Consider the following 20,062-nt stretch of genomic DNA (forward strand, 5'->3'; position numbering starts at 1 on the left):
CCCTATCTCCACCATGGTAGGACGTCGCACTCGAGGAGGTCGGAAGAAGAGCACTGATGTCCCAAGCTCTTCCTCTGAACCGGTTACGGTGGATGTCGAGGATTTTGAAGAGACTGAGTTTGACTTGAATGAAAATCCAACCAAGTCCGCCGAGTCTGATCAGATTCCGGCGAAGAAAAACAACAAAAGGAAAGAAAAGGCCTCTTCATCCCAATTACCCCCCATTTCTGAAAGTGTCGAGCAAAGCAACATTGAAAACCCTAATGTTAACCCTCCTGTTGAAACACCCAGTGAACCTCCTTTGAAAAAAATCGAAACCCTTAAAGAAGAAACTTGTGTACCTTTCTCCCTCAGATCCGGTTTCCCTAACCTCTAAATGGGATTTGGCTCTTGTTTGGGATCACCTTGAAAGCATAGATCTCCCTACCTCCATCTACAAAAATTGTGAGAGGCTGATGAATCCCAAGGCCATCCATTCTCCTCGGGTTTACAACCAAACTTGGTTCGAGCCTCCCGCCTTTCACACTGTCCGTGACATGATATTGGCTCAAGGTTGGGAAAAATTACTGGAAATGCGTGAACCGGTCTTTGTGAGTGAGGTGATTCAATTCTTTGCAACCGTTCGTGTTGACAAATCGGGTGAATTTCTCACGGCTAAGGTGAATGGTAAGCCTCTGAAACTGACTCAATCTGATTTTGCTACCGCCCTTGATATTCCCACCGGAGGTTATGACAAACTCCCCTCTGAAACTTGGGTTGCTTTACCTTACGCCTCACCCCTTAGTGTCGCTCAAGTTGTGTGTCCCAAAGCTGTTACTTGTGGTCCAGTGAGTAATACCCAAATACCCCCTCCTCTTCGATCATCGTTAACATGCTTTGTCGGTCAATTTATCCCTCGGGTGATCGGGGAAAACTCACCATAGCCCAACAATACCTTATTTATCACATTGCAACTCATAAGAAGGTGAATTTAATTGGGTTAATGTTTAAGCGTTTTCATCTTATTTCGACCAAACTCCGTAGACCCTCTTCTAGCATGATACACTTACCTTATGGAATGTGGTTGTCGGTTGTGCTCAAGGCACATGGGGTACTAGTGAGTACTAGCTTGGGGTCATTAGACATGTGTGACATTATGAGTGATGGTCAAATGGGGAAAATGTTTATCAAAGTTGAAAATGATGAATTAATCTCGGTGAAAATTAAGAAGGATCCGGAGGGTGGGTCATCTAGTCAAGTGAATACGGGTAGTATGCGGGAAGTTCTTCAAGCCGTGGCTGAGTTAAGTGCTTGGCTTAAGCAAGATGCTCATCAAAAGGATTTGGCTATCTCGGCCCTTGCTTCCACCGTGGACCTCATCCGTGGTGAGGTGGATATCATCTCCACTCTCGTGTCAACAAAGGAAATTGGTGATGATGCTCATGTGGATGATGATCCTTTGGGTAGTGGCTCAGATGGTGAACAAGCTTCCTCCCCTTAGCCTATCCCTTCCTTCTCGGCCCCCTTGACTTTGCCCGTGCCCTTTTTCATTTTGCCCCACCATGATTGTGCCCTTCTAAGACTATTTTCTTTACTTGTTATTTTAATGCTTGGTGGTGTAGTTTAAACTTTATTTAGCCGTGGTGAACTATGGTTAACTTGTTTAATCCGTATGTTTATGTTGACTTTGTTACCTTGTCACAGTTATATGTGTCTTTTTGTGTTTTTTTGTGGATTATTTGCACTCTAATGCTTTTGACACCCCTATCCGTTTGATGATGTCAAGAGGGGGAAAAGGTAAACTCATGCTCTTAATCTCATTGCATTTTGATTAACTAATGTCTAGGCCTAACCTTCTTAGCCTTGAATCTTGTTTTGGGGCAATGTAAAATTGTCATGGTAGTTTGATTCTAGCTCTTGCCTTAGGTAAGGTAATAGTGTCTCTTCTCTCATTTGATCTTGCTTGTTTAAAATCTTGAATTAAGGTGTTTACATTGCTTATACATTCGTTTGGGGCTTGTCATCATCAAAGGGGGAATTTGTTGGGTTCCTTATGGTTGATGATGACATGCCCATTTGATTTGTGCTATCTTAGTTTACCTTTTCAGGATTAATGATTAAATCAAGTATGGATTAAGAAGTGTTGAAGTTGTTAATCATCTCATTGTATTGAGTCTTAGTGTCATCTAATGTACAAGCGAGAAAGTAGAGTATCTTAGAGTAATAGAAACAGTCAAGTCGACTGTTGCTTTCATTAGTAAACAGCTGCTTGGATTGTTGCCACAATTCGTAAAACTTGAAGCCCTTTTTATCTTTCAAAAATCTTTCACGTGACTCTTATTTTTCAAAGATAAACTTCAGATTTTTATTAGGAGTTGGCCTTCAATAAAGAGTGGTTTGAATTATTATTAATTTCAAAATATTTCCTCTTTATGCAAATTCAACCCTTTGGTCTTTTAGAAAACAAGAAATGCTTTTTGCCATATTTGTGTTAACTTGTCATCATGTGACTTGTCTCACATCCTTTGTTTTCTGAATTTGCATGAGCTTTTAAGGATATCTTTCAAACACTCTTTCTCTATTCTTGCCTTTGCAAAAGAGCCCTCTTTGGTGCAAGTTTTGGGTGGTTGCAAATGCCCTTCACATGTGTGGTCTTTGACCCTTCAAAACCCTAGCAACCTCCTCACCCATTTCCTCTATAAAAGGCGAGCCATCCTCCTTATAAAATCCCAAGACTTTTCTGAAATAATTTTCCAACTTTGCAAATTGTTTTTAAAGCTTAAAAAATCGAGTGTCTTTGCAAAAACCTTTAAAAGTCTTAAAGTTGTTACAGTCGTGGCTACTGTTACTTTATAATACTAAACTCTCTTGCTTATGAATTGTTGATCTTGTAAAAGTTGTCCATCTCTATTCTTTGCTAAGAATACGTTAGTGGAAACTTGATCCTATAACATTCTAAGTGTGTTAGTAGAGTTTAGGACGGAGTAGTCTTTAACTCTTGGCAACCGGAGTAGGTTGCGAGTTAGCTTGTCATAAGAACGGAGTAGTTCTTGTACTAGCTTTACAACCGGTGTAGGTTGGTGTCTTTTATTGTAAGGGTCTTTTAGTTGTCGGAGTAGATCACTAAAAGAAAGCAATAAAAAAGGTAGATTGGACGTAGGCACTTGAGTTTCTTGCCGAACCAATTCAAAAATCTCGTGTTCAATTGTTTTACTTTATTTCCGCTGCTCTTTTATTATTGTTTGTCGTGCTTTGCTTAAACCTTCGAAGTAACCGTTCATCATACTGTCACATTTGGTCTGCAGTCCGTATTCCACAAACTGAGACAAATAGCTACAGTCAGAACGATTGTTACTTTCATACTTCAGCAAACATTCATCGTGATACTCGTTTAGTCTTTCAATATTATTCAAAGTATCTTCTCATCTCTTTTGTCTTCGTAACTCACTTTAATTCAATAAAGTTGAAGTTATAAATTTTTAAATAGTACATAATTCACCCCCTCCCCCCCTTAGGTACTTGAATCCATAAACTCAACATGTATAATCGAGAGCCAATTTAATGGAAAACAAAGAAAAATAACTTTTTTTATAAATTAGGGATCTCAAAACATGATTTGACAATTCGGCTCGTCATATTATCACTATCTTGACTATATACTGATAAGATTAAATTTACGAATGAATGAAAAACTCTGAAATAAGGGACGGAAAGACGATTCTCACCTGGTGACTTTTATTGAATAAAAGATAGATATGCATACTATTGATTGAAATTTGAAATAATTTTGGGGCTTACCATTGAACGATTGATAATTAATTAGATTGCCGTGCATAATTGACGGAAGTTAGGGTTTTTAGAAAGGGTTTGCCAAAGGAGATTTGTGAGTACATTGTGGATGTGGCGACTGGCGATACTGTTGCCTGTTGGTATATACGGAGTACTTTCTTAATGGAAAACTTTACTCTCTGTGTCTGCTCCTCGTACCCTTTATTTCCTCAGCATCCATTTCCAATTATATCAACTTCACTATGACATGTTTATCATTCTTCTCTCTCCCACAATCCTTGGCTAATTACCACTTCCATTTTCAATTATTACAATTATTATAATAATAATTCACCTCAACAAAAATAAAAATAAAAATAAAAATGAAGAATCTGAAAACACCAATGTTTTGTCTTTTGCCTTTGATTCCTTTAATCTACTCTTAATCAAATTTCCAGAAACTGGTATGTCAATCTCTTAGATTGAAAAGTTGGAATATTTCTTGTGTTTTCATTTAATATGTTTTTTTTTTTTTTTTAATTTTAATTGATGGGTTTCAGTGATTTTGTAACTATGATGTGTCATGTGTGTTGTGTGTATGTCTTCCCATCCCATGTATGCTTGGATTCATTAGTCAAAGTATTTATTTTGCTTCAAAACCTGAGATACGGTAGGAGTATATATTTATTATTTTCTTCAATTTGTTGACCTAAGTTTTTGTTATTTTAATTTACTGTCTACTAGTCAGGATGTGAGTTTTATTTTATTCATCATTTGGTAGGTTTATTAATTTCGTTTTGTTAAATAATATTGCGTGACTGTTACGTGAAAATAAAAATACTTTATAAGTATGACTTATGAGTCATATAATGTTTTTATGTTTTTATGTTTTCACATAAATATCATTTAATGCAATTGTCGATGCAATTTTGATTGGGGTTGAATTAGGTAAAGGACAAGACTTTGTATATCTGACCCCTTACCCGTCAACCCGCCATAGTTGGGGTTGGGGACCTTGGGGTCATGGGAGTCGTTGTGGCACTAGGGCGTTCTAGTAAATTCAAGAAAGTAAAGCTATTAGATTGGAAGTCGTTGGTTGGATGTAATCATATAATTCCCTGTGTCTTTATTTTTATTTGGAGGTGGATCATTTGATGTTAAAATATGCACATCTCAAAGCCTGAGAGTATATGTATTTTCTCAACTTTCGCTTCAACTGTTGTAGCACGTAAAATATGTTAACACTCTCTATGTCAACTGCAATGTGAGCTACCTGCTCTGATACTAAGCATCGTATTTCTGTAACAATTCCAGGAACATGGCGATTAATGTGCATTTTAAACTTTTCTACTTTCATTATGATACTGTCAATGGAAGATACAAGGCTGTAATAATAAAGACCCAAATAACTTATTATATTATTTTAACTTTACTCTAGGCAAAATTTGTTACTCAGGTTTCACGCAGTTGAGCTTTATTGCATTACCTAACCAATTACTTTGATAAATTTCCAAAGAGACTAACTTTTTTTTTTTTTTTTTTTTTTTTTTTTGTCGACAGGTCAAATGGAGGTTTTACTGTGGTTGTTGTGGCTGTTCTACTTTTAGCAACCGGAAATGGTTTAGTGCTTTCCCATCAATGAAGTGATGTTGGGGAGAAAAGCCGCCGTTACTGTCTTGAATTCTTGTTTCTATAAGAGCGACAAGCATATTTCCCCATATATAGTAGTGTAGATGTGGCTCCATTTGGGCCAGTATAGCTATGGTTTTTAACCAGAACAGGGATTTCTTCACTCATTGGCTATACAAATATAAATCTTTGGAAATTTAGCTGTACTGGGAAAATCTCCTTCATTTTTCATACGCATAGATTACGTGGATTTGTAGCTAGTGTAGGGTATATCTGCTTCAGCACAGTAGTAGATAATTACATTTGCGTAACTCTTGGTTTCTACTTTTCTTGCTCTCCTATCCTGACTAAAGGGCGGATCTCCTTTGGCATTCTATCCTTCTTTATTTTCATCTGTGTTCAAATCTAGTGTGGCAGTGTAGTACTCTTTAGTTGTTTCGTAGGTGCTGGCTGTTGGGTGGAACTAGTTCCCACTTTCTTATTTTTCTTCTGGTTCAAACAAAGTCAGTTTATTTCTGAAGAAGAACAAACAGATTATAGTCCTTCGGGCAAATCTCCTTTGGCATTTTTCGGTCCGAAGCTCCTTTCGGCAATATCCGTCCAATTTGTTGGGCAAATCTCCTTTGGCAATACCTAGTCCAATTTGTTGGGCAAATCTCCTTTGGCAATATCCAGTCCAAATTTTTGGGCAAATCTCCTTTGGCAATACTCAGTCCATTTTGTTGGGCAAATCTCCTTTGGCAATAATCAGTCCACTTTGTTGGGCAAATCTCCTTTGGCAATACTAGTGTCTTAGTCCATTTGTTGGGCATATCTCCTTTGGCAATAGACAGTCCATTTTGTTGGGCAAATTCCTTTGGCATTTCATCTGTACTAGGATACCTATCATATCTTTTCATAGTGGAACCAAGTCTGCAAGGAACAAACTATCAGCAGGTCACTTCTATTGAATCTTATCATCTGAGCTCCTTCTTTTAGTCCCTTCAAAGAAAACATTTGCTCTAGCAGACCCATTAACATTCCGCTGCCTGGAGTATTCATTTCAGAACACAAGGTATGTCTGTCACTACTTTCTTTGATCCAAGTTCAATGCAATTTTTATTTCGCTTATGCAAATCGACAGTGTTAACCCTACCCCATTATTTTGTAATTAAGGCTATGTTGTTGTTTGCTTATGTCTTAAATGTAATTGATTGTGTTACTGCTGTAGGAATCATGACAATGGAAATGTTTGGTGACTCTGATGTCGAGACTTTCAGTGAGACAAGCAGTGATGATCAAGATGATATCTTTTCCATATACAGTGGGCATGCTCAAAGTATTTTGTCCTGCCTTGAGGATAGCATTGGAAAGATAGACGATTTTCTCTCCTTTGAGAGAGCATTCATGCATGGTGACATTGTATGTGCTGCAGGGAATCCAATTGGCCAGATGGGTAAAATATTAAAAGTTGATATGTATGTTGACCTGGACAATGTTTTTGGGCAAGTCGTAAAAGATGTCAATTCTGGAAAACTTTTAAGGATGCGTTCCATTCTGGTCGGGGATTATGTGATCCATGGTCCATGGGTTGGGAGAGTCGAGAAAGTGGTCGACAATGTTGGTATAGTATTTGATGATGGAACTAAGAGCGAAATCATGGCAACTGATCAAGCTAGATTGTTGCCACTTTCTCCTAATCTGCTTGACGACTCTCTCTATCCCTATCACCCTGGCCAAAGAGTAAGACTTGATCAACCTAGTGGGTCCAAACCAGCCAGATGGTTATGTGGCACATCGAAAAGAAATCAGAATGAAGGAACTGTCTTTTCAGTTGATGTTGGGATTGTATATGTTGAGTGGATTTCTTCCATTTTTGTCGGTGTTAGCACCACCATTCCTCCTCCACCCTATCAGCAAGATCCCAAAGACTTAACTTTGTTGTCATGCTTTTCACATGCAAGCTGGCACCTTGGTGACTGGTGTATCCTGCCAGCTGATGCTTCACATGTTAATAACTTAGAATCTGGTATGCTTAGGAATCTTGACGAAACATTCTCCATCATGAAGAAAAAGATCAAAGTAGATGTTATGTGGCAAGATGGTACATGCACATTGGGATTGGACCCACAAGCCCTGCTTCCAGTGAGTGTTGTGAATGCTCATGACTTTTTCCCTGGACAATTTGTTATTGAGAAGACTAATTCTGACGAGTTGATTGCGTCTAATGATCGAAAATGGGGAATCGTAAAATCTGTCGATGCAAATGAACGAACTGTTCAGGTAAAATGGGAAAATATGGATGAGAATGCAAGTTCTTTGAATGAGGGGACATTTGAGACTGTGAGCGCTTATGAATTAGTTGAACACCCTGATTTCTCCTATAACATTGGTGACATTGTGTTGAAGTCAAATAAGAACAATCGCATTGACCAGCTTGGGAGAAAGAGCATGTCGAATCTAACGTCCTTGGCAAATGAGGACTATGAAGCGCATTTGAGTGTAACTGACAAGAAATATTTCTTGTCCTGTATAGGCACTATTATTGGTGTCAATAGTGGAGAAATTGAGGTACATTGGGCTAACGGGGTCATGACACAGGTATGAGTTTCCTAGAATTTTTTAATGCTTAAAACTGTTTCCTACTTGTAATTTGAGAAGTGATAGGATCATCTTGAAAACTAGCCAGAGTGTACTAATGTAAGTAGAAGTAGGTCCAACAACAAAGTTACCCATGTGGGATTTGTGGGCCCTATGCCGCAATGGAACAGCCAAACAGGTGGGTTAAGGGGGTTGAATGAATGAAGCCTTACTCTTGTGATTTTAAACATGTAGAGGCTGTGTTTCTGAGTGGACCCTAATGAGAATTGTGTCGTGAAATGCACGGGACACTCCTGTTCTTCACGGTACAGGAAGCGCACACAGTGTAGTGAGTTTAGTCTGCTTTATTATATCATATAAATTCCATTATGAAACGGATCTTTGGCCACATTGGAAATAGAAACTTCCCTTTGCCAGTTGCACAATACAACATTATCCAACTGCCTCAAGGATTCTGCCAAATTCCTAAATAGTTAGAAAATATAAGTTATTCCAGCAACATCAGTGCACAATATACAACACAGTCAAGTGTTCATTCAGCCAAAATACAACACACGCCTTTCCTTTGTAGCTCTTCTGAAGTAACCCATTTTTTAAAATATAACTTTCAGATTTTTAAGGGTATGTCTGTCCGTCTTGGAAAAAAAAAGCCTTGTGTTTTGTTGTATTTTTATACTTCCTAAAGTTCCTATATCAGTATGTCGGATCAACTCGGATGGGCGATTTTTTTTACCAGTTATCCTTGAGACGTTTTTTACATACTAATCTGATAATTCAGCCTAAAAACTGGTGTTGTGATTTGTGAAAGTCTAATAAAGCCAAGGAAATTGTTGCATAGCGCATGTAAAGTCTAATAATAGTAATAAATGCAGGCATCTGATCATGTGTTAATTTTGACGAACTTTTTTCACTAGCTGCATGTAATTTTTTGTTGTAGACCCTATTACTGGCTGTACAAGTTTTCTACTTGCCTTTATAATATGCACATTAATTAAGCTGGTGAGTGAAAATATCAAAAGAGGTTTCACCTATTGACAGGGAAGCATAGAAGATTTCACTCAAAACAGTAGCAAAAAAGTGTGGCAAGTATTGAGTAATGAAATTGGCTGTCCAATTTACGCTCTTCTTTTAAGAAAAGAAAAAAAATCCGTTGTGTTCACTTATTTATAGCTGACTGGTATAATTATCCGTCTCTTGCTATTAATTGCATAAACTCTCAAACACCTACACTTGTAATCTTTGTAATACTGGGGGAGTGGATATAACTGATTGTCCTTGCTGCTATTTTCTGAGTGGCATACTTCTGTTACTGAAGCAATTGTTTTGTAAATTTGGTGTTTATAGGTTGCTCCTTTTATGATTCTTCACATGGAAAAAGATGATGGGTCAGTTGCAATTCATAGTCATGAAGGAGACAATGTTACTGAATTTAGCAATGAAGTGGCCGACTATGAGAGGCAATCTGTGAACCATCAGGTGATTGTCTTCCCCACCAGCATAGAAATAGAAAGATACTACTTATATAATTTTTTTGTGGGATTAGTTATACTTTTTGCATCGAAACAAAAACTAATTCGCCCAAAAACATTTGTATAATGTCCAGGATGTATCAGACACCAGTGGTGCCACTGTTGTGAGTTGCCAAAGTAGCCACACATCTCGGCTTTCCAGCCTTTCACAAGCTGCTATGGGGTTCTTTACTAGCATTGCTGCAAATATCTTCAGTTTGAATGGCACAATGTCTCTGCCTCAACCATCATCATGTTACCACACAATTGATGAAAGGAAAATTGGTCATTTTGACGGGCAAGACATGCTCAAATCTTGTGATAACACAGAAGTTGATGTCTATGAGACCATGACTTACGATCAGAAAACGAAAGAGAGAATAGATAATACAGGACCAATGCAGGCATCAGAAGATAGAGGCTCGGGCGAGTTTAGACAGTTTGATGTTTTGGTTGATTGCTCTGATCATCACTTTGTTGATGGTGACTCTAAGGAAGCAACATTATCTCAGGCAAGACCATTGCTTTTGTAAGGAGTTCATTCAACTCGTTAAGCTGCTGAATTTTATCCTTAACCTCTCAAATTTGTGTTTCTAGGTGAGAAGAGGTTGGCTGAAGAAGGTTCAGCAAGAATGGAGTATTCTAGAGAAAGATCTTCCGGGTAAGAGCATACATATTGGCGTTTAGATTAGCACTTGTTCTTTGGGACACAAATAACAATATAGTTTAGACCCGAAAACTACCTCACTCGTAACCACTGACCTAGAAAGTGCCCCGACTCCAAACTCCAAGGTGCCAGAAATGACCCAAATACCGCACTTCCTATATAACCTGATTTGAACCTCGTATGGTAACGGTTTGCGAGGTTTGCATTAGTTTCTTGTCTTGCAAATAAGGCATATAGCTAAGTTAATGATTAGCACATTCTCGTTTTCTGGATCTGCTGCTTACAAGATTTTTTGACTGATGCAGAATCAATCTATGTTCGGATTTATGAGGAAAGGATGGATCTTATTCGTGCAGCCATTGTTGGTGCATCTGGAACCCCATACCACGATGGCCTTTTCTTCTTTGATATATTCCTTCCTCCTGATTATCCTCAAGTACCACCTGTAAGTGATAGTACTTGTATTTGTTTTCCAGCTTGTATAAGATCATCTTACTTATAGATAAATCAAATCATGTCGGTTTGGAGGATTTGTGTTTGAAAACTCGACTTTAAACAAAATCTCAAAAGCTCACATTAGTCTGGAGGTTGGGCATCACATAAACTAAACAGTAATAAAAGTGTATCCAACATTTTGTTAATCAGACACTATCGATATGTGGTGTTTCCTCTATCCATGAACAAACTTCCGAGTTGGTTTTGCACAAAAATTATGAAACGCGGTAAAAGGTGGATAGAAATACAAGTTTATCAAATATGTGGGATAAACCACGATGACCACAAATGACGTAGAAAATAGAATGATATAAAGTACGTGTCTATTCATGGACTCCCCAAAATGGAGACCACTGAAAGTTTATACAGGGACAGTTGGCAAACTTTATTCCCCGAATGATGTCATTTCTACTCTTTTGCGTTCTTCTCTATGATATAGACCTGATGGCTGAACGAACACCTTCCGTAAATTGAGAATATGAGGCGAAGTTATGATGGAAGTATTTTTTACTCCTATATAATTTGATGCAGCGTGTGCATTACCACTCTGGTGGTTTGCGACTCAATCCAAACCTCTATGAGTCAGGAAAGGTGTGTCTCAGCCTCCTCAATACATGGAATGGAACAGGCACTGAAGTATGGAATCCTGGGAGTTCCACTGTTCTTCAAGTTCTTCTCTCTCTTCAGGCGCTTGTTCTTAATGAGAAGCCTTATTTTAATGAGGCAGGCTATGACGACCAGAAAGGAAGAGCCGAGGGAGAGAAGAACTCGATGAGCTACAATGAAAATGCTTACCTGGGTACCTGCAAATCTATGTTATATCAATTGCGGAAGCCACCCAAGGTATGATTATCTTCCAGCTTCTATTATAAAGCATTTTCATGCCTTTCAGTTAGTTTTTAGTTGACGAGGCTTTTAAGAGATGGTTACCATTTTTCACTAAAGAAAATGTTAAAAAGAAGACGACTGTTGCTTGCGTACTTGTAGACCCACCCAACCGAAATTGACTTCAACCCTAATTGAACCTAAAAAGAACACTCTGGAGTAGACCCAAACCGAATCAACCTGATCCTAGTGACTAATTTGAACAATAATGGTTCGAAACCAACCTGAATAACTCGTTTTTAGTGACCAAGTTATATCTTTCTGGAACTCAAATGACTGAATAATTTCTTCACGAGGGTGATGATATTCTTGGTGTCGAAAACCCCAAAACGAGTGACTCAGATTCACTTACTGTTTTTATTTTATTATTTTATTTTATTTATTATTTTTTATGTCGGGCAGCATTTTGAAGGATTGGTAAAAGAGCACTATGAAAGACGCTCTCAGTATATTCTATCAGCTTGCAAGGGATATATGGAGGGTACTTCTTTTGGGTTCGGCACCAAAACCGAACATGTAAAGGGAAATTCAACCGGCTTCAAAATAATGCTAGCTAAGCTCTATCCAAAGCTTGTGGAAGCATTTTCCGAAAATAGGATTGATTGCAGTGAGTATACACAAATTGCGAGAAATGAATCGAGCTAACAAGTTCTCCATTGCAGCGAAAAAATCATCCATCTGTACCATATGTAAAATACTGTTGATAGTCCGGGTTGTGAAAACGACTACTAGTGGTTTACTGAAACCTCAAAAAAAAAAAAAAAAAAAAAAAGACAAGTTGCTTTTCTTTTTCAATCTATTATTGTGAAATGCTTGCATAAGTTATCACAAATGTACAATATATAGTGTGTGTGTGTATATATAAGAATTATTCGTGTATTGTATTTTGTGGTTGTATAATATGCTACAATGTAATTTGGTGATGTGAAACACTGCTTGTAGTGAAATAATAAGTATAAATTGTATATTGAAGGCTTGAAGCATACTTTTGCTCTGTAGATCATTGATTTTTCTGGTCTCTTCCCATTTTGTATACACAAGATCGGCTGTTGAGGTCAGTGAGTATGAGTTGGCACAGGGCATTGCGGTTTGAGGGGCTTGGCAATGGTAAAATGACGATTGATGCAAGTTAATGATCGATGTAGGTCCAGATTTTAATATTAACAACGGTGACGATGGATGAAATTACGAAACTCTGGAAATTTAAGATTTAACTTAAAAACTTTTGAGTCTTGACCCTATTTTCGGAGTATATCCAAAAATGTAACGTTAGAAAACCAACAAAAAAACCATAAATATTCCTTGTCCTTGAGTGTTAATTAAAAGTTAAAAAAAACATAAACAAGTAGACAAGTGTTGATAAGAAAACAAAAGACACACGCAGACGCAGACGCAGACGCAGCAGCCATTATTTTAATATTTTAAACAACACAAAACAAAAAAGTAACTCCCTTCCTTCTCTCTCCCATAACTCCACTTTCTCCTCCTCCTCCTCCTCAGTCTTCCTTCCCTACTACTTTCAACTTCCCCTTCTCACCTTTCATTACTCAAAATGAACAACCTCCGACAACGTGCCACTCCCTCGCGCTTCTCACCACACCCTCACGCGCCACCACCACAACAACCAACCCACCAACCCTTCAACATAATCCCCATTCATGACCTCCTAATAGACCACCCTTCCACGCGCTACCCCGAAGTACGCGCCGCTGCGTCAGCCCTACGCGCCGTCGACGACCTCCGTAAACCCCCCTTCCACACCTGGCACGACACGTACGACCTGCTTGACTGGCTTGGCCTCTTCTTCGGGTTCCAGCGCGATAACGTCCGCAACACGCGCGAACACCTGGTACTCCACCTCGCTAACGCCCAAATGCGTCTCTACCCGCCTCCTCAGAATCCCTCCGTCTTGGACTTCACCCTCCTCCGCAAATTCCGGAAGAAACTCTTATCCAATTACACCTCTTGGTGCTCTTTCTTAGGCAAGCGCCACGCTGTCAAGTCCCACCTCACCCGCCGCAACACCGACGAGTTACGCCGCGAAATGCTGTACGTTTCGTTGTATTTGTTGGTTTGGGGGGAGGCCGCCAACTTGAGGTTTATGCCCGAGTGTATTTGTTATATATTTCACCACTTGTGCTACGAATTAAACTATGTTATTGAGGATCACCCTGATAGGGAGACTGGTAGGCCGTATGTGCCGACTACGATTGGGGAGAATTCGTTTCTTAATACTGTTGTTAGGCCCTTGTATGATGTTGTTAAGGACGAGGTTGGTGTGAGTAAGGGTGGGAGTAAACCGCATTCGGCTTGGCGGAATTATGATGATTTGAATGAGTATTTTTGGACTAGGAGGTGTTTTAAGTCCTTAAAGTGGCCTTTGGATTTGACTAGTGCTTATTTTACCACTGGTAGGAAGAGGGGTCGGGTTGGGAAGACGGGTTTTGTGGAGCAAAGGTCTTTTTGGAATGTCTTTAGGAGTTTTGATAGGGTTTGGATTTTGTTGATTTTGATGTTGCAGGCAATGGTCATTGTCGCCGCCGAGGGGACCAGGGATCCATGGAAACCATGGCAAGCTGTGGAGAAGAGGGATGTTCAGGTTAAGCTGCTCACTGTCTTTATTACGTGGGCTGGCTTGAGATTGGTTCAGTCCATTCTTGATGCCGGAATGCAGTATAGTTTGGTGGGGAGGGAGACGTGGTGGCTTGCTGTCAGGATGGTCTTAAAGTCTATGGTGGCAATTGCTTGGATTGTCGTGTTTTCCGTCTTTTATGCCAGGATTTGGATTCATAAGGATAGGCATGATCGTGGGAGGTGGTTGACAGATGCTAATGATCAGATTCTGGTGTTTTTGAAAGCGGTTTTTGTGTTTGTTATACCTGAGTTGTTGTCCATTGTTCTCTTCATCATTCCTTGGGTAAGGAATTTTATTGAGGAGGCTAATTTCCCGTTGATTTACTGGCTTACGTGGTGGTTTCATACCAGGATTTTCGTTGGCCGCTCTGTCAGGGAAGGTTTGATTAATAATGTCAAGTATTCTTTCTTCTGGATATTGGTTTTAGTTTCTAAATTTGCGTTTAGCTACTTCCTTCAGATTAAGCCCTTGATAGAGCCGACTAGGGCGCTTATGAAACTCAAGAATGTGAGTTATAATTGGCATGAGTTTTTCAATAACACCAATAGAATTGCCGTCGTTTTGCTGTGGCTTCCTGTGATTGTTATTTATCTGGTAGATCTGCAGATATGGTATTCTGTGTATTCCTCAGTTGTGGGTGCTTATGTGGGGTTGTTTTCACATTTGGGTGAAATTCGGAGTATTTGGCAGTTGAGGCTTCGGTTTCAGTTCTTTGCTAGTGCCATGCAGTTCAATCTCATGCCTGAGGAACAGCTCCCCACGGTGCCAGTGATGACCTTAGTCAACAAACTAAGAGATGCCGTGCAGAGGATTAGGCTGCGGTATGGGCTTGGGAAAGCTTATAACAAGATTGAGTCTAGCCAGGTGGAGGCAACCCGATTTGCCTTGTTGTGGAATGAGATAATGGTTAGTATGAGGGAAGAAGATCTTCTTAGTGACCGAGAAGTTGAGCTCCTCGAGCTCCCCCCAAATTGCTGGGAAATTAGGGTCGTTCGTTGGCCGTGTGTTCTTCTTTGTAATGAGTTACTTCTCTCTGTCAGTCAGGCAGGAGAGACGGATACTGCCTCCGACAGGTGGCTTTTGTCAAAGATTAGCAAGAGTGAGTATAGGCGATGTGCAATCATTGAGGCTTATGATAGTGTCAAATATTTGTTGTTGCATCATGTTATAAAGTATGGTTCCGAGGAGCATTCAATTGTGACTAGACTGTTCCTTGAGATGGATCATTATATGTCCACCGGGGAGTTCACTGCAAACTACAAGCTGAAATCGTTGCCACAGATTCACGCGAAATTGGTGGCTCTTGCTGAGCTGCTGCTGAGTGCTGAGAAGGATACTGATGGGGTGATCAATGTGTTGCAGGCTCTATACGAGCTTCGTGTTCGTGAACTCCCGAGTAAAAAGAAAACCGTAGCGACGTTGAGAGAGGAAGGTTTGGCTCTTCAAAACCCTGGTAAAGATTCAGGGTTCCTATTTGAGAATGCTGTTGAATTTCCTGCTGAAGAGGATGTCTTCTTTTACAGGCAGTTACGGCGTTTGTACACAATTCTTACTTCACGCGACTCTATGCATAGTGTGCCTACAAATATAGAGGCGAGAAGGCGCATTGCTTTTTTCAGCAACTCTTTGTTCATGAACATGCCACGTGCTCCTCAGGTTGAAAAGATGATGGCCTTCACTGTGTTGACCCCTTACTATGACGAAGATGTAATCTACGGCAGTAGCAAGCTTCAGTCACCTAATGAGGATGGAATCTCCATATTGTTCTATTTGCAAAAGATATACGAAGACGAGTGGAAAAACTTCATGGAGAGGATGAGAAGGGAAGGTTTGGAGGATGAGAGAGAAATTTGGACGATAAAAGCGAGAGACTTACGCCTTTGGGCGTCCTATCGTGGACAGACTTTGTCGCGTACCGTTAGGGGGATGATGTATTATTATAGGGCATTGAAGATGCTCTCCTTTTTGGATTCAGCCTCTGAAATGGACATAAGGGCTGGCTGTCAACAAATTGCTTCGTATGGCTCCTTGACTCAGAGTAACAATTGGGAGAGTTTAGGGTCAATGAGAGCCACATCTTCCCGTAATCTCTCAAGGGCTGTGAGTGGGGTGAGCCTTCTGTACAAAGGGCATGAGTTTGGGAATGCCATGATGAAATTCACTTATGTTGTAGCCTGTCAGGTGTACGGGATCCACAAGATAGCAGGAGACTCGCGTGCCGAGGAAATCTTGTATCTCATGAAAAACAACGAGGCTCTTCGAGTTGCTTATGTGGATGAGGTACACCGTGGGAGGGAGGAGGTAGAGTACTATTCTGTTCTTGTCAAGTATGATCAGCAGTTGCAGAGGGAAGTGGAGATATACAGGGTGCAATTGCCGGGACCCATTAAGCTTGGTGAAGGAAAACCGGAGAACCAGAATCATGCTCTCATTTTTACTCGAGGTGATGCCTTACAAACAATTGATATGAATCAAGACAATTACTTTGAGGAAGCTCTCAAAATAAGGAATCTCTTGGATGAATTCAACAAGTACTACGGTATCAGGAGGCCCACCATTCTTGGAGTTAGAGAAAACATCTTCACAGGTTCTGTATCCTCCCTTGCTTGGTTTATGTCTGCTCAGGAGACAAGTTTTGTAACCCTCGGACAGCGTGTTCTGGCAAACCCTCTCAAAGTGCGGATGCACTATGGTCACCCTGATGTATTTGACAGGTTCTGGTTCTTGGCTCGTGGTGGGATCAGCAAGGCTTCTAAACTGATTAACTTGAGTGAGGATATTTTTGCAGGGTTTAACTGCACACTTCGAGGTGGCAATGTAACTCACCATGAGTACATACAGGTGGGTAAGGGTAGGGATGTAGGGCTCAATCAGATTGCCATGTTTGAAGCCAAAGTTGCTAGTGGCAATGGTGAGCAACTTTTGAGCAGGGATGTGTACAGGTTGGGCCACAGGCTGGATTTCTTTCGGATGCTTTCGGTCTTTTACACCACTGTCGGGTTTTACTTCAATACCATGATGGTGGTGCTGTCTGTTTATACATTTTTGTGGGGCCGCCTCTATCTTGCTTTAAGTGGTGTCGAGAAGGCTGCCATGAAAAATAGCAGCAATAATGCAGCTTTAGGTGCTATTGTGAACCAGCAGTTTGTCATCCAAATAGGTATGTTCACTGCTTTACCAATGATTGTTGAGAACTCTCTTGAACATGGTTTTCTTCCAGCTGTCTGGGATTTCCTGAAAATGCAGCTTCAGCTTGCATCATTGTTTTACACCTTCTCCTTGGGAACCCGATGCCATTATTTCGGCCGAACAATCCTTCATGGGGGGGCTAAATACCGAGCCACTGGACGTGGGTTTGTTGTCGAACATAAGAAATTCGCGGAGAACTACAGGCTTTATTCCCGGAGCCACTTCGTGAAGGCCATAGAGCTTGGGGTCATTTTAGTCGTTTATGCTTCTCACAGTCCACTGGCCAAGGGTACCTTTGTATACATAGCCATGTCAATCTCCAGTTGGTTCCTCGTAGTTTCATGGATAATGGCGCCATTTGTTTTCAATCCTTCTGGGTTTGATTGGTTGAAAGCTGTCTATGATTTTGAGGATTTCATAACGTGGATTTGGTATGGTAGTGGAGTTTCCACTAAGGCAGACCGTAGTTGGGAGACGTGGTGGTATGAAGAGCAGGAACACCTCAAAACTACCGGTTTATGGGGGAAGTTACTTGAGATAATACTTGATTTGCGGTTCTTCTTTTTCCAGTATGGTATTGTGTACCACTTAAAGATTGCTTCAGGGAGGAAGAGTATTGCCGTATATTTACTCTCTTGGGTCTCCTTCTTCGTGCTTGTCGGGATTTATGTAATCATAGCATATGCACGGGATAGATATGCTGCTGCCAAACATATATACTACAGGGTAATTCAGTTCTCTGTCATATCAGTAACTGTATTGGTGACCATCATTATGTTGAAATTCACCGACCTTGTGGTTCTTGACCTCTTGACTAGTCTACTCGCGTTTATCCCCACGGGGTGGGGCATTATATTGATTGCTCAAGTGCTCCGTCCCTTTCTGCAAACTACATTGTTGTGGGAGACTGTGGTTTCCCTGGCTCGGATCTATGATTTGCTTTTCGGCATCATAGTAATGACGCCGATGGCATTATTGTCATGGATGCCTGGATTCCAGTCAATGCAGACTCGGATCCTTTTCAATGACGCTTTCAGCCGGGGCCTTGAAATTTCTCAGCTCCTTACTGCCAAGTGATCTCCTTTCGAGTGTGTATAGAGGTAATTCTTTTCCTAGTACTCGACGATGCCTCTTTTGTTGCAAGGGCACAATTTGGTGGATTTTTAGGCTGTCCTGTTTTTCTATTCACTTATTAGTGCCTTGTCTGATGTTCTTCCAATCCCAAAAAAAAAAAGATAAAATGACGCACTTCTAGATACGGTGATGTTTTTACTATTATAATATTACCCACTTCTCGCCAAAAAAAAAAAAAGCAAAAGAACTCAGCAAGTCAAAAAGTTGTAGTAACCTCATAAAACATTTAATCGATTTTGTGGAACTTTTTAATCTAACCCTAGGTGGATTTTATTAGTGGCTCAGCCTGCTATTCAATGGAATTCTCGACACAGTTTCACACATGTCATCGGGCATTCAGAAACTATATATCTTTGCTGTTAACAATGTAGGTAGGCTGTGTACATCTGACCCTCCGCCCACCATCTACAAGAGCCCTGAGGCTCTAGGGTAATGTTGTTACCATACGGAGTACTTCTTAGTGCCTCTAGTTCTATGAATTTCAGAGTTTCTTAGGCGAATTAATTTATGTGATTACCATTTTAATCGGTTTGCCTTTTCCGTACGCATTTTGCTGCAGTAATTCCATGGTTTTTGTGTTTCTTTTCAGACTGAGCCATTGGCCGATAGACTTGCACTATTTCTCTCATGAAGAACGCTCCATTGTGTATGACGTGACTTGCGCAGCAGTGCTTAGTTGCATGTAAGGGGGATATTTCCAACGAAGATAATAGGCTTCTAATTTCTTAATTAGTCAAGTTATCTCATCTCTAATTTGAACATAGGTAATTCTCTTTCATGAGCTCCACCTGAATTACAATACCCCGTTTCCTACAAGCACATTCAGTGATTGACATTATATTATTGTTTTTTTCCTTGTTTACTTTTCGTTGCATCTAGCTATGAATTTGATTTTTTTAATTCTTTTGGCAGCCTTTCAGCCATCAAAGACCAGCAAATTTCCAACGAAGTTTCATGTGAGGGGGATATTTCCAGTGAACATAGTAGGCTTCTAATTTCTGAATTAGTCAAGTTATCTCATCTCTAGTTTGAACATAGGTAATTCGCGTTCATGAGCTCCACCTGAATGATAATACCTCGTTTCCTGCAAGTGCATTCAGTGATTGACATCGATGAATTTGATTTTTGTTTCGCAGCCTTTCAGCCATCCGAGAGCAGCAACTTTTTTATCTTCATAGATTTGCAGTATATCCCTTAGATCAAGTGCTGTTATCTTCCTGCGCAGTAACATACTGTATGATTTTTTGGCCCGTCATTTTCGCTCCTCCCTTTTAGATCGGTATTATTTTCTATGGTATTTAGTGTGTAGTCGTTCAGGGAGAATTTTGCGCTGCTCAATATGTCATTCTGTAGTCTTGGGAGCTTCTCCTTTTGTAGATTTTTGTCCATATTTTCATGTCCACGAGCCTAATGAGTTAACCAATGTTAGGTATGGAAATTCAGGTAAATCTATAAATGGGTCGATGAAATTTAGCTCATCTAGCTATCACAATTACATCGACTCTTGACAAGTGCTGAAAAGCAAACTAATAAGGTACCTTATATATTTGCTTACTTGCTTTTCTGTTGCAGTGTTGTTTCTTTTTCTCTATT

At 40.0% G+C, this 20,062-nt stretch overlaps 2 protein-coding genes and 1 non-coding gene across 3 annotated transcripts; all 3 read left to right on the forward strand.

Annotated features, from left to right (window-relative positions):
• The first annotated feature begins 3,851 nt into the window (after positions 1 to 3,851).
• LOC141642981 (putative ubiquitin-conjugating enzyme E2 24) lies at positions 3,852 to 12,507 on the forward strand. The gene is made up of 9 exons (XM_074451990.1): positions 3,852 to 4,211; positions 5,308 to 6,430; positions 6,587 to 7,956; positions 9,301 to 9,432; positions 9,560 to 9,976; positions 10,062 to 10,125; positions 10,437 to 10,576; positions 11,158 to 11,469; positions 11,914 to 12,507. The coding sequence occupies exons 3-9, from the start codon at positions 6,592 to 6,594 to the stop codon at positions 12,154 to 12,156; spliced, it is 2,673 nt and encodes an 890-aa protein (XP_074308091.1). The 5' UTR covers positions 3,852 to 4,211; positions 5,308 to 6,430; positions 6,587 to 6,591; the 3' UTR covers positions 12,157 to 12,507.
• A 394-nt stretch (positions 12,508 to 12,901) lies between these two features.
• Positions 12,902 to 20,040, forward strand: LOC141642982 (callose synthase 11). The gene is made up of 4 exons (XM_074451991.1): positions 12,902 to 18,435; positions 19,059 to 19,233; positions 19,382 to 19,507; positions 19,606 to 20,040. The coding sequence occupies exon 1, from the start codon at positions 13,064 to 13,066 to the stop codon at positions 18,410 to 18,412; it is 5,349 nt and encodes a 1,782-aa protein (XP_074308092.1). The 5' UTR covers positions 12,902 to 13,063; the 3' UTR covers positions 18,413 to 18,435; positions 19,059 to 19,233; positions 19,382 to 19,507; positions 19,606 to 20,040.
• LOC141645271 (small nucleolar RNA J33) lies at positions 16,062 to 16,142 on the forward strand. The gene has a single exon (XR_012544854.1). It is a non-coding gene; the product is annotated as a small nucleolar RNA J33 (small nucleolar RNA).
• Positions 20,041 to 20,062: the final 22 nt, after the last annotated feature.

This window comes from Silene latifolia, chromosome 2 (genome assembly GCF_048544455.1).
Source record: "Silene latifolia isolate original U9 population chromosome 2, ASM4854445v1, whole genome shotgun sequence".
Lineage (NCBI taxonomy): Eukaryota > Viridiplantae > Streptophyta > Magnoliopsida > Caryophyllales > Caryophyllaceae > Silene > Silene latifolia.

Excerpts from the sequence above, each read along its gene's own strand:
- LOC141642981 (XM_074451990.1), top strand. The coding sequence starts at position 6,592 with ATGACAATGGAAATGTTTGGTGACTCTGATGTCGAGACTTTCAGTGAG. Across the intron at positions 9,977-10,061 it reads AGGAAGCAACATTATCTCAG|GTGAGAAGAGGTTGGCTGAA; the intron begins GCAAGACCATTG and ends TTGTGTTTCTAG. Across the intron at positions 11,470-11,913 it reads AATTGCGGAAGCCACCCAAG|CATTTTGAAGGATTGGTAAA; the intron begins GTATGATTATCT and ends TATGTCGGGCAG.
- LOC141642982 (XM_074451991.1), top strand. The coding sequence starts at position 13,064 with ATGAACAACCTCCGACAACGTGCCACTCCCTCGCGCTTCTCACCACAC.